Source organism: Scyliorhinus torazame, chromosome 6 (genome assembly GCF_047496885.1).
Source record: "Scyliorhinus torazame isolate Kashiwa2021f chromosome 6, sScyTor2.1, whole genome shotgun sequence".
In the NCBI taxonomy this organism is placed as follows: Eukaryota; Metazoa; Chordata; class Chondrichthyes; order Carcharhiniformes; family Scyliorhinidae; genus Scyliorhinus; species Scyliorhinus torazame.
In genome coordinates, this window is record NC_092712.1 from 99598120 (window position 1) to 99610603 (window position 12484).

The 12484-nt window shown below is 54.0% G+C and overlaps 1 protein-coding gene across 1 annotated transcript in view; it reads right to left on the reverse strand.

Annotated features, from left to right (window-relative positions):
- Positions 1-12484, reverse strand: part of LOC140425847 (MAM and LDL-receptor class A domain-containing protein 1-like) — a 659308-nt gene that overhangs the window by 507054 nt on the left and 139770 nt on the right. The window contains exon 9 of the mRNA XM_072510232.1: positions 1409-1616. Coding sequence (XP_072366333.1) covers positions 1409-1616 — 208 coding nt within the window. The remainder of the gene's footprint in view (positions 1-1408; positions 1617-12484) is intronic.

Genomic DNA, 12484 nt, shown 5'->3' on the forward strand with positions numbered 1-12484 from the left:
CATTGGATTGGTGCAGTCTTGGTAAAGCATTGCAGTGATTTGTTGTTGCCTTCTGCAGTTTGATTGACTCGGCCTTTTAGCTAAGATCAAGCGTGAAGTCAGGCTTAAAGCCTGCTCTTGTCAACTTGGATCTTGTTTGCCATTCACACATTCTAATCTGTTTATATGCCACTACCAGCACCCTTCTTAGCCTTAATCACCCTATTTACATTCCCTTTGTCTTTCTGTCAACAACATCTTTGTCAACCGCCACATATCACTGGCCCCCTATCCAACCCCACTGTTCCATGCCCCCACCCCCACCCCCCCCACCCCCTCACAAGAGTATAAATCAGACCCTATGTCCTGTTTTGCCAAAGAGTCATCCAGACTTGAAATATTAGTTCCCTTCTCGCTCCACAGATGCTGTCAGGTCTGCTGAGATTGTCCAGTATTTTCTGTTTTTGTTTCAGATTCCAGCATCCACTGTAATTTGCTTTTATCTTGTATGTCTCTCTTGTGGGGACCATGAATTGGATTGAATTTGAATTGGTTTCTGGAGCAAGCAAGGTGATGGATTAGAGGCTTGCCCTGCCCACTTTGTGCATTGAATTTGTAACTCTGAAGATAATGAAATGATACAAACTATGACTGACCAGGAAACTCTCCCATTCTTACCACCTATCATCAGGCATATAGGAAGGTCATACAGACTGATAAAAAGAAACTTGCATAGCCATGAGTTGAATGCATCTTCTGTGACCTTCAAGTTCTGAAATGGGGCTTGAACCTAGAGCTACTGGCCCAGAGGTAGGAAGGCTTCCACTGTGCTACAAGATCTCCCCTGTAGGCTGACCAGCAATCTAATTAAATTTGAACATGCATGGATCTCATAAAAAGATGCCTATTGTATCAACCCAACCCAACATTAATGAATTTGCAACACATTTTCATGAATTAATTAAATCTCTAATACTCTTCTCTATAACACAGAAAATACTGGACAATCTCAGCAGGTCTGACAGCAACTGTGGAGAGAAAGGAAGCTAACGTTTTGAGTCCGGGTGCCTCATTGTCAAAGAGTCTTTTTTCTTTTCTCTCTACATTATTTTGGACAAATACATAAAATATATATATGGATGGATGAATGAACAGAAGAAAAATCATTCGTGGTTGCATATAATTTTCACTACTTGTGCACTTGTGGAGAATATTTGTCTCCTGATGCTTCAATGGCTAGAGATCCGCATAATTCAATACTTGAGATGTAATCAGCATATTTTAAGATTGATTCTCCTATATTAAGATTTTAAGATTGCCCTATATTAATACTAAGAATCCTGATAAGGCAGGCATTCAAACATATTTGGTGCAAAAACCAGTAAAAAGTAAAAATATAATTTCTAACCAAAAAAGAGGAGTGACCTACAACAGACTGCGTTGTCTTCATCTGCTCCATCACAGCAGTCAGTCTGGAAGTTGCAAACTGAACTCATTGGATTGCAGTGGCCTGCTCCCCAAGTGAATGTTGAAGGCGAGCAGGAGTCCGGTGAAGGTGTCACTTCACAGTCATTGAATTGCAAACTATCCAGGGCTAAGAATCCTGCTTTGCTGTGCACAGATCCTACAAATGTAACCTGCAGAAATATAGGGATAGCAATGAGAAACCGAGTAAAGTGTAATGATGGCTTTGAACTGAAACCCAAGATATGCCCTTAGACTCGTAAAAGTCTTTCAAACAGTTGTATCTTGTTGAATGAGGTGCAACTGCAATTTTAACAGCACACTAACTTCATAAATACATTTAAATACCCTCATTATATTTACTGAATGTCAAATTTCTCAATTACAATAAATTTTTCATATTTTCAAAATATGAATATTTTAAATGTTTGCCATGATGTGGAGATGCCGGCGTTGGACTGGGGTGAGCACAGTAAGAAGTCTTACAACACCAGGTTAAAGTCCAATAGGTTTGTTTCAAATCACTAGCTTTCGGAGCACTCCTCCTTCAACTGAGGAACCTGGTGTTGTAAGACATTTTACTGTTTTAAATGTTTGTTTATGATATGTTATCTTTCAACTTAATCTAATGTGCATTTTGGCATCTCTAAAAAATTAAAATGAAAAGTGAAGGGATTCGGTTGTTTTTATTTCGTGGTTTACTGGCATTAAGAATAGTTCAGTGTAAATTGGTTGTTTACACAGCTTGCTGACATCAGCGCTGTGGACACCTGGGTGATCCCCTAAACTTGGCACCAGAAATAAAAGTGGTATCAGGAGCGGAGGGAGGTCCAAACCACAGAGATCACAAGGTCTTTATGAGTAGCATCACCCATATCCCAATAACAGGTCTTAAAATATAAATGTGATTCTGTTTTGTCTCTGGTGAGATCAGAATGCAAATTTGGATGAGGTACCATGGTGGTGACATAATAATATAATCGCTTATTGTCACAAGTTGGCTTCAATGAAGTTACTGTGAAAAGCCCCTAGTTGCCACATTCCGGTGTCTGTTCGGGGAGACCGGTACGGGAATTGAACCTGCATTGCTGCCTTGTTCTGCATTAAAAGCCAGCTGTTTATCCCACTGTGCTAAACAAGCCCTGTGATATCGTGCTGACGAAGAAGCAGCCTGAGTTTGCTTTCCAGCCATCCCTTCAAATATATATTTTTAAAAATTCATTCATGGGATGTGCACATCACTGGCTGAGCCAGCATTTATTGCCCATCCCTAACTGCCTTGAACTGAATGGCTTTTAAGGGCATTGAAAAGTCAACCACATTGCTGTGGATTTGGTGTCACGTGTAGGCCAGTCCAGGTAAGGATGGCAGATTTCCTTCCGTAAAGGACATTATTAGCGAACTAGATGGGGTTTTTACAACAATCATCATTGGTTTCATGGTCATCATTTGAATTTAAATTTCAGATCATATTGGGTTAAATTTCACCATCTGCCATGGTGGGATTTGAATCCAGTTCCCCAGAGCATTAGCACTGGATTCCAGTGACAATACCATTAATTTGACACCTCAACTCCAAATTTTGCTCACAAAGTATTTCAGTCCACACTCAAGAATATATTTGCCCCGAGGGCAGCACGGTGGCACAGTGGTTAGCATTGCTGCCTACGGTGCTGAGGACCTGGGTTCGAATCCTGGCCCTGGGTTACTGTCCGTCTGGAGTTTCCACATTCTCCCCGTGTCTGCGTGGGTTTCACCCCCACAACCCAAAGATGTGCAGGGTAGGTAGATTGACCACAATAAATTGCCCCTTAATTGGAAAAAATAATTGGGTGCTCTAAATTTGAAAAAAAAGAATATATTTTCCCCTCTAATTACTTTGCGGCGGTTTTACCTCTTCGACAGATTTAATCAACTCCTCCAAGAGTTAATACTGCTGAATCACATTATGGTAATCCTTTTGATTAATATTGCAATAGCTACTCCACATACATTTAACAAGTTGGATGAATGCCGGAATACACAGATGCTCGAATATGCTTTCCAGCAGCCCTGCTTTGCAGAACTTTTCCCAATGTTTCTGTAAAATAACAGACAAATTCATCTCCATCTGCTTTCAAATCTCAAGATTTCCAAGAGACCACACTCATTCCCCAGCGTGGAATATTTGTTGTAATTATTCCTCTGTACTTGATAAATCAGCTATGTCATGAACAGAAAGCAACACAGGCAGCAACAATTCTGCAGCAGTGTTTTTTGAAAGGTTCATCACCTCCATTCAGTTGGATGCTATTTTTGCCTTTTAGGTTGCTGGTTAACTTAACTTGTTTTTGCCTCTTGCAAGAGAATTCTGACTTATATTACCAAGTTTTTATTGGGGCTGGACTGATTCTGTCTGTCTTCAGAACAGACTTATTGCAATCATAAGTGGTTTGGCAAGCCGACCTTTGGGGCTGAAGACAAAGGGAGAGTAGTGAAGAAGACAAGATAGAGGAGGATTAATTGAGAGAAGAGGGAAAAGTGCAAGAATCTATATCACAGAATCATAGAACCCCTACAGTGCAGAAAGAGACCATTCGACCCATCAGGTCTGCACCAGCCCCCCCGAAAGAGCACCCTCCCTACCCTCGTAATCCCACTTAACCTTTGGGCATTAAGGGATAACTTAGAATGGCCAATCCACCTAACCTGCACAATCTTAGACTGTGGAAGGAAACCGGAGCACCCGGAGGAAACCCATGCAGACACGGGGGCTGGTTTAGCACAGTGGGCTAAGCCGCTGGCTTGTAATGCAGACCAAGGCCAGCAGCGCGGGTTCAATTTCCGTACTGGCCTCCCGAACAGGTGCCGGAATGTGGCGACTAGGGGCTTTTCACAGTAACTTCATTGAAGCCTATTTGTGACAATAAGCGATTATTGTTGTACGTGTAAATGAGACATAGTCACCCAAGGTCGGAATCGCACATGGGTCCCTGGCACTCTGAGGCTGCAACACTAACCACTGTGCCACCATGCTGCCCAATATCTGAAATGGCTCTTCAAACAATTCTAAATGCACCTCAATTTCATTCAGGAACAACGGGCGGGATTCTCCCCCCCCCACATCGGGTGGGAGAATCGCCGGGGTGCCGCGCATGTCCCGCCACACCGCCCCGACGCCCGCACATGATTCTCCCACTCCCCCAAACCGACGCGGCGAGAATCACGGCTGGCCGCTGGGAGAATCGTCACTCGCCGTTTGCAACGGGCGAGCAGAGATTATCCGGTCTGGATGGGCCGAGCGGCCTGCCCAACACGACGGCTTCCCGCCGGCGCTGTCCACACCTGGTCGCTGCCAGCGGGAACAGCGTGGGAATGCTGGGGGGGGGGGTGACCTGTGGGGGGGGGGGGGGGGGGAGGGGGTTCCTGCACCGGGGGAGCCTCAAAATGGGTCTCGCCCGGGATCGGTGCCCACCGATCGGCGGGCCGGCCTCTCTGAAGGAGGACCTCCTTTCTTCCGCCGCCCCGCAAGATCCATCCGACATCTTCTTGTGGGGAGGATGGCAACCGCGCATGCGCGGGTTGGCACCAGCCACCCCGTGCATGTGCGGGTGACGTCATTTATGTGGCGCCGGCCGCGTCATTTACGCGGCGCCGCTTTGACGCGGTGCCAAGGCCCGGCGCACGTAAATGACACGACACCGTTCCTAGCCCCCCGGGGGAGGGAGAATAGGGGGCTGGGAGCGGGCTCCAACGCCAGAGTGAAACACTCTGGTTTTCACTCCAGCGTCAGGACTTAATCTCCCGATGGGAGAATTGCGCCCAACATGTCAGACATCGTGGCTTCATTAAGGAGACTGCCACTAAACTATATCATCTAGTGCAAATGGAACCATAAGACCATAAGATATTGGAGCATAATTAGGCCATTTGGCTCATTGAGTCTGCTTTGACATTCGGTCATGGCTGATATGTTTCTTATCCCCATTCTCCTATCTTTACCCTGTAATCCCAATCCCCTTAGCAATCAAGAACCTATCTATCTCTGTCTTAAAGTAACTCAGTGACTTAGCCTTCACAGCCTTCTACGTCAATGAATTCCACAGATTCACCACCCTCTGGCTGAAGAAATGAACCTCATCTCAGTTTTAAAGGATCGTCTCTTCAATCTGAGGCTTTGCACTTAGGTTCTAGTCTCTCCTCCTAGTAGAAACATCTTCTCCATGTCCACTCTATCTATAGGCCTTTCAGTATTCTGTAACTGTCAATGACATCCCCATCCCACCTTTCTAAATTCCATTGGATACAGACCCAGAATCCTCAACCGCTTCTCATAAGACAAGCTCTCCATTCCCGGGATCATTCTTGTGAACCTCCTCTGGTGATGCTGGATTTGGATCTGATCAGACGCCATTTGCAGTGTTGTGAGCAGTTTTGGGCCCCGTATCGAAGGAAGGATGTGCTGGCCTTGAAAAGGGTCCAGAGGAGGTCCAGAAGAATGATCCCTGGAATGAAGAGCTTGTCGTATGAGGAACGTTTGAGGACTCTGGGTCTGTACTCGTTGGAGTTTAGAAGGATAGGGGGGATCTTATTGAAACCTACAGGATACTGCGGGGCCTAGATAGAATGGATGTGGAGAGGAAGTTTCCACTAGCAGGAAAAACTAGAACCAGAGGACACAATCTCAGACTAAAGGGATAATCCTTTAAAACAGCGATGAGAAGGAATTTCTTCAGCCAGACGGTGGTGAATCTATGGAACTCTTTGCCGCAGAAAGCTGTGGAGGCCAAATCACTGAGTGTGTTTAAGACAGAGATAGATAGGTAATAAGGGGATCAGGGGTTATGGGGAGAAGGCAGGAGAATGGGGATGAGAAAAATATCAGCCATGATTGAATGGCGAAGCAGGCTTGATGGGCTGAGTAGCCTAAGTCTGCTCCTATGTCCTTTGGTCTTATGGTCTAATACACCAACAATCCTGCAATCCTTATTTTCACTATCCTTACAGTCACCATCCAGTTAGTTTCCTTAAGTCCAGCCTCATGAACCTTACCCTCACTTCACAACAAATGTTAACAACACCAGATTCAGAAAATGTATATTCATCCAACAACTCTGTGTTATTTGTTACCTATTATAATTAAAATAAATAGTTATGAATCTCCCTTGGTGCCTGTCTTGTGTGCTTGTTCGCCTATTCCAGTGCTCCTACAAAGTGTTTCCCAATGGCTGTAACTTGGATAGTTGAAGGATGCTGAACATCCATTGAGTATACTTCAGATCGCCATAGTAGATGACCTCAAGCAGCTCTGGTGTTGCGAGCCTGCTGCAGATTGCAGCATCTCAGCTTGGGCCACAGGAGTCTGCTCAGTTAGCTATGTCACACAAACAAGGGCACTGGCGAAATGGGTAGCAGTGAACCCATTTCATCCTTAAAGAGAACACAGGGTGTCTCACCCTTGGAGCCAAGATCACTTCCCTGGGATTGCACCCTACCCCAGTGGCCGTCAATTGCGTTTTCATGACAGCAGTGTGAGCTGTTATGAAAGCTGTCAGAATTGTTCGCAGTGTCCCTATTGTGCTTGAAATCAATGGCAAATAAATTTGGACTTATGTTGTGGACATCAGGGGCGTCATTCTCCGACCCCCCAGAGGGTCGGAGAATGGCCGTTGGCCGGCGTGAATCCCGCCCCCGCCGGTTGCCGAAGTCTCCGAAGGGAGAAAAGTCGGCGGGGCGTTAAGGTCGCCGCTGCCACGGAGAATGTCACGGGTCTGCGCAAGGCAGCCGATTTTCGGCCTGCCGATATTCTCCCTTCCGGATGGGCCGAAGTCCCGTCGACGTAAATTAAACCTCCTTTTCATCGGCATGACCCGGTGCTCCAGGCTCACGCCGACCAGCGTGGAGGTGAGTGACGGCCTGGGGGGTTGGCTCTGGGCAGGCAATGGCGTGGCCGCAGTCTGAATGCGTGAGGAGAGGTGTGTCTCGGATTGTGTGTGTGTGTGTGCGGCGGGGTGGGGGGAGGTTAGAGTAGGCTGGGCTCCGGGGGAGTGCCGGGAGGGGGTCCATGCCGGGGTGGAGGTTGGGGGGGGGTCCGTGCCGGGGTGGAGGTTGGGGGGGGGTCCGTGCTGGGGTGGAGGTTGGGGGGGAGGGGGTCCGTGCCGGGGTGGAGATTGGGGGGGGGGTCCGTGCCGGGGTGGAGGTTGGGGATTGGGGGGGGGGGTCCGTGCCGGGGTGGAGGTTGGGGGGGGGGTCCGTGCCGGGGTGGAGGTTGGGGGTTGGGGGGGGTCCGTGCTGGGGTGGAGGTTGGGGGGGGGGTCCGTGCTGGGGGAGAGGTTGGGAGGGGGGGTCCGTGCCGGGGTGGAGGTTGGGGGGGGGTCCGTGCTGGGGTGGAGGATGGGGGGGGTCCGTGCCGGGGTGGAGGTTGGGGGGGGTCTGTGCTGGGGTGGAGGTTGGGGGGGGGGTCCGTGCCGTGCCGGAGTGGAGGTTGGGGGTTGGGGGGGGTCCGTGCTGGGGTGGAGGTTGGGGGGGGGGTCCGTGCTGGGGTGGAGGTTGGGGGGAGGGGTCCATGCCGGGGTGGAGGAGGGGGAGGAGGACGTCGCGGCCCCACGGCAACGGAGGCACCCGAGGGCGCCCCGTGTGTACCGGCCCCGGCAGTCATACCAGGACCTCACGGACCGGGAATGCAGGAGGAGACTCCGGATGAGCCGGGAAACCGTGGCACACATCTGCCACCTGCTGGCACACCTGTCACCGCGTGGCACTGGCGGGGGACACCCTCTCCCCGTGTCCGTCAAGGTTACGGTGGCCCTGAACTTTTATGCAACGGGGTCATTCCAGGCACTGAGTGGGGACCTGTCCGGCATATCGCAGACATCGGTGCACCGGTGCATCCGGGCAGTGACAGATGCCCTATATGCCATGGCGCACCGCTACATCCGCTTCCCCGTGGACCGGGCCAGCCAAGATGCCCGGGCCGTGGGCTTCTCTGCCGTGGCCGGGTTCCCCATGGTCCAGGGCGCGATCGATGGGATGCACGTCGCCGTGCGGCCACCTGCAGAGAACAGGGCCGTGTTCACTAATAGGAAGGGGACCTATTCGATGAACGTACAGGTGGTCTGCGACCACTGCATGATGATCCTGCACGTCTGCGCCCGTCACCCAGGCAGTGTACACGACTCATTCGTGTTGTCGCGGTCATCCATCCCCGGCATGTACGAGGGACGCCATCCCCGGCTGAGGGGCTGGTTGCTGGGCGACAGGGGCTACCCATTGCGATCGTGGCTGATGACGCCTATACGGAGGCCACGCAATGAGGCGGAGAACCGCTACAATGATGCCCATGTAGCGACAAGGGGAGTGATCGAGAGGTGCTTTGGCGTGCTGAAAATGCGTTTCAGGTGCCTGGACCTCTCTGGGGGCGCCCTCCAGTATCGGTCAGATAGGGTCGGCCGCATCATTGTGGTGTGCTGCGTCCTGCACAACATAGCCCAGCAGAGGGGCGATGTGCCGCAGGCAGAGGAGGGCGGAGTGGAGGAGCAGCAGGAAGAGGCCCAGTCCTCCCCAGATGAGGGGGATGGGGGCAATGGTCAGGGCAGACGGGGTAGACACAGGCGGGTGGCTGTCCACCGTTACCGGCTGGCCCAGCGGGCACGGGACAGACTGATAGACGCCCGCTTCACTGACTAGATGGGCGTGGGAATCGGGTAGTATGGCCACAGACCGCACACCATGGCAACAGCCGACCACCCACACCCCCCACCCATCCACCCACCCAGCACCCTCACCCCCCTCCCCAACCCCACACACCCCACCCGCATGCACACCACCCCCCCCCCCCATTGCCGATCCACCTGCGGCACAACGGGCCGGGCTCACACAGTTGCGGGTGGACACGTGTCTATCGCAGGCCATGGAGGATGATGACAACCCGCCCTGCGATGAGCTCCTGGCTCTACATCGTTGGACTATGTCTGACCCATGGCCACAGTACCACCATCCACCCGGACCATCCCTGCATGCGGCTGTGACACTGCAGCGCACGGTCCCGTCCTCTGCCCGGGGGATGTTGATGGCGGCCCAGGGAAAGGGGGCAGACTCACCTGGGGCTGAGGTAAGACCGCCCGTCACACACACACTTGCGCTCAACGTACATGACACGCCCGCACACTTTGGACAGAGCACAAAGGCAGCTTCGGTAGGTGTAACATTGACTTTAATAACCAAAGGAGTTCATGCACGTGCCCTAGCCCCTAAAACTCATCTGTGCCCTGCACCCGTGCCAACTTACTCAGTGTCTAATTGTTTGGCCTTACGGGCCCTTTGACTACGTCTACGTGGTTCCCCAGACGGTACAGCAGAACTGGAGGTGGACTCCTGTGATTCCTGCCCTCTGACACTGGATCCCTTTGGCGGCCGTTTCCTGGGGCGTCCTGGCCTAGATGGGCCAGTCTGCGGCCCGGGCGACTGGGATGGCGAGCTGCCAGCCTGTCCTGCCCGTTGCCCATCCGATGCACCTAGGACGGAAGGGGGGGAGTCCGAGGTGTCGCGGTGTACCGGGACCTCCCCTGCAGAGGGAGCCGGGACGGACCACACCACCTCCTCCTCCCTCGGGGTGCCCGATGGCCCCCAGGCCTCTACATGGGTGGGGGATGCGAACGGACTGGCCATCCGACGCCCCCCCGACATCTGGCGCTGCCAGTCCTGGAGACCCGTGCTGGTATCGGCAGGTTTGCAGCCATGGAGCCCAGGGGGTTGGCAAACCCTGTCTGTGACAGTGCGACGCCGGCTCGCACATGGCCACTGGCGCCGATGCCCTCAGCGATGGCCTGCAGAGACTGGGCCATGGCCTGCTGAGACTGGGCCATGGCCTGCAGAGACTGGGCCATGGCCTGCTGAGACTGGGCTATGGCGTTGAGCGCCTCTGCCATCTGGCGCTGGCACTGGCTCATGGCCTCCTGTGAGAGGGCAGCCATTTCCTGGGCCACAGACGCCGCCTGCACGGAAGGCCCCAGGCCTAGCAAACCGTTCCACCTTGTATGACACCGTCGCACCCATTGCCTCCACCACGGACGCCACCCGTGCGGTGTCGGCCTGGGTGGCACGCATGACCGGCACCACTCCCAGCTCCTGGACGCGGGTGGACTCCTCTACCTGCGACCGCAGCCGCCGCAAGCCGCCCGTCACCCTCTTCGCTCGTCTCCGGGTCGGTGGTTGCATCGGATCTATGTGTGGGTGTGGTAACTGCAGGAACCCGGGATCCATCTGGGCGGCAGATGTTCGCTTGGGCTGGGCTGCCCTCCGACCGCCCGGTCCCTCTGCTGCTCCTACCTTCACCTGTTGTACCGGGACGGCTGTGTTGTGCGCACCAGTGAGTGTACCAGACGCCACATCACTAAAGTGCCCAACCGTGGTGAGTGTTTCTGCGATGGTGGAGGGTGTTGGTGACAGCAGTGGCGTTGTGTCGTGCTCTTCGTCCCACTCTGAGTCCATGGCACTTTGGGGTGGGGGTTCGTCTCCACCCATCCACTCTGAGTCACTGTCCGGTATTTCGTCTTCCTGGGTAGTGCTGTCCCGGGTAGGGGTGTCCTGGGTAGTGGTGTCCTGGGTAGTGGTGTCCTGGGTAGTGGTGTCCTGGGTAGTGGTGTCCTGGCTCGGATGTGACGGGGGCCTGTGGCTGCCCCCCTCGTCGCTGGGTGGTCGCTCCCGCACGTGACGGGGGTGTCGTCTCCCTGTTGCTCCAGGTCTCTCCGTCTCCCGTGGTGTGCGAGGGGCATCCTGCGGGCGTCGCATGCTGGAGGGTCCGGGTCTCTCCGTCTCCCGTGGTCTCCGAGGGGCATCCTGTGGGCGTCGCATGCTGGAGGGTGCGGGTCTCTCCGTCTCCCGTGGTCTCCGAGGGGCATCCTGCGGGCGTCGCATGCTGGAGGGTCCGGGTCTCTCCGTCTCCCGTGGCCTCCGAGGGGCATCCTGCGGGCGGTCTGCATCTGCGGGGATGGGTGCCTGGACGTTTGGTCCTGCGATACACAATGAAGCATGCATGGTTAGACATCAGGCAGTGGTCAGGTGATACGGGGAGGGGGATATAGGGGAGGGGGGATATGGGGACGGGCTGTCGGTGGCTCACTCGCTAGTACGCCCCCGACCTCTGCATCAGCAACCTCCCGGTCCTCAGGTCCGCCAGCCAGTTCCAGGGCCCTTTCCTCGTGTACGGTCAGTGGCCTCTCATCAGCGGGCCCTCCTCCAGTCCTCACATGCTCCCTATTGTTGTGTGCGCTCTTCTCCTGTGGGGGGGGGGGGGGGGGGCAGGGGTAAAAGGCAACAGTATTAGGCAGGTATATGAATGCACGCCATCGGTTGCGCGTGCATTGCAGAGGTTAAGGTTAGGGCTGGATTCACTTGGGGATATGGGGGATATGGGGGAGGGGGGATATGGGGGAGGGGGGATATGGGGGATATGGGGGAGGGGGGATATGGGGGATATGGGGGAGGGGGGATATGGGGGAAGGGGGGATATGGGGGAGGGGGGATATGGGGGAGGGGGATATGGGGGAGGGGGGATATGGGGGATATGGGGGAGGGGGGATATGGAGGATATGGGGGATATGGGGGAGGGGGGATATGGGGGAGGGGGGATATGGGGGAGGGGGATATGGGGGATATGGGGGAGGGGGGATATGGGGAGGGGGAATATGGGGGATATGGGGGAGGGGGGATATGGGGGATATGGGGGAGGGGGGATATGGGGGAGGGGGGATATGGGGAGGGGGATATGGGGGAGGGGGGATATGGGGGAGGGGGTATATGGGGGATATGAGGGAGGGGGGATATGGGGGAGGGGGGGATATGGGGGAGGGGGGATATGGGGGAGGGGGGATATGGGGGAGGAGGGATATGGGGAGGGGGGATATGGGGAGGCTCACCCTGCCTGCTCTGACGAAGTCGTTCACCTTCTTGTGGCACTGGGTGCCTGTCCGTGGTGTCAGGGCCACATCGGTGACGGCCTCTGCCACTTCCCTCCACAGACGCCGGCTGTGGCGTGGGGCAACTCTGCGGCCGTGCCCAGGAT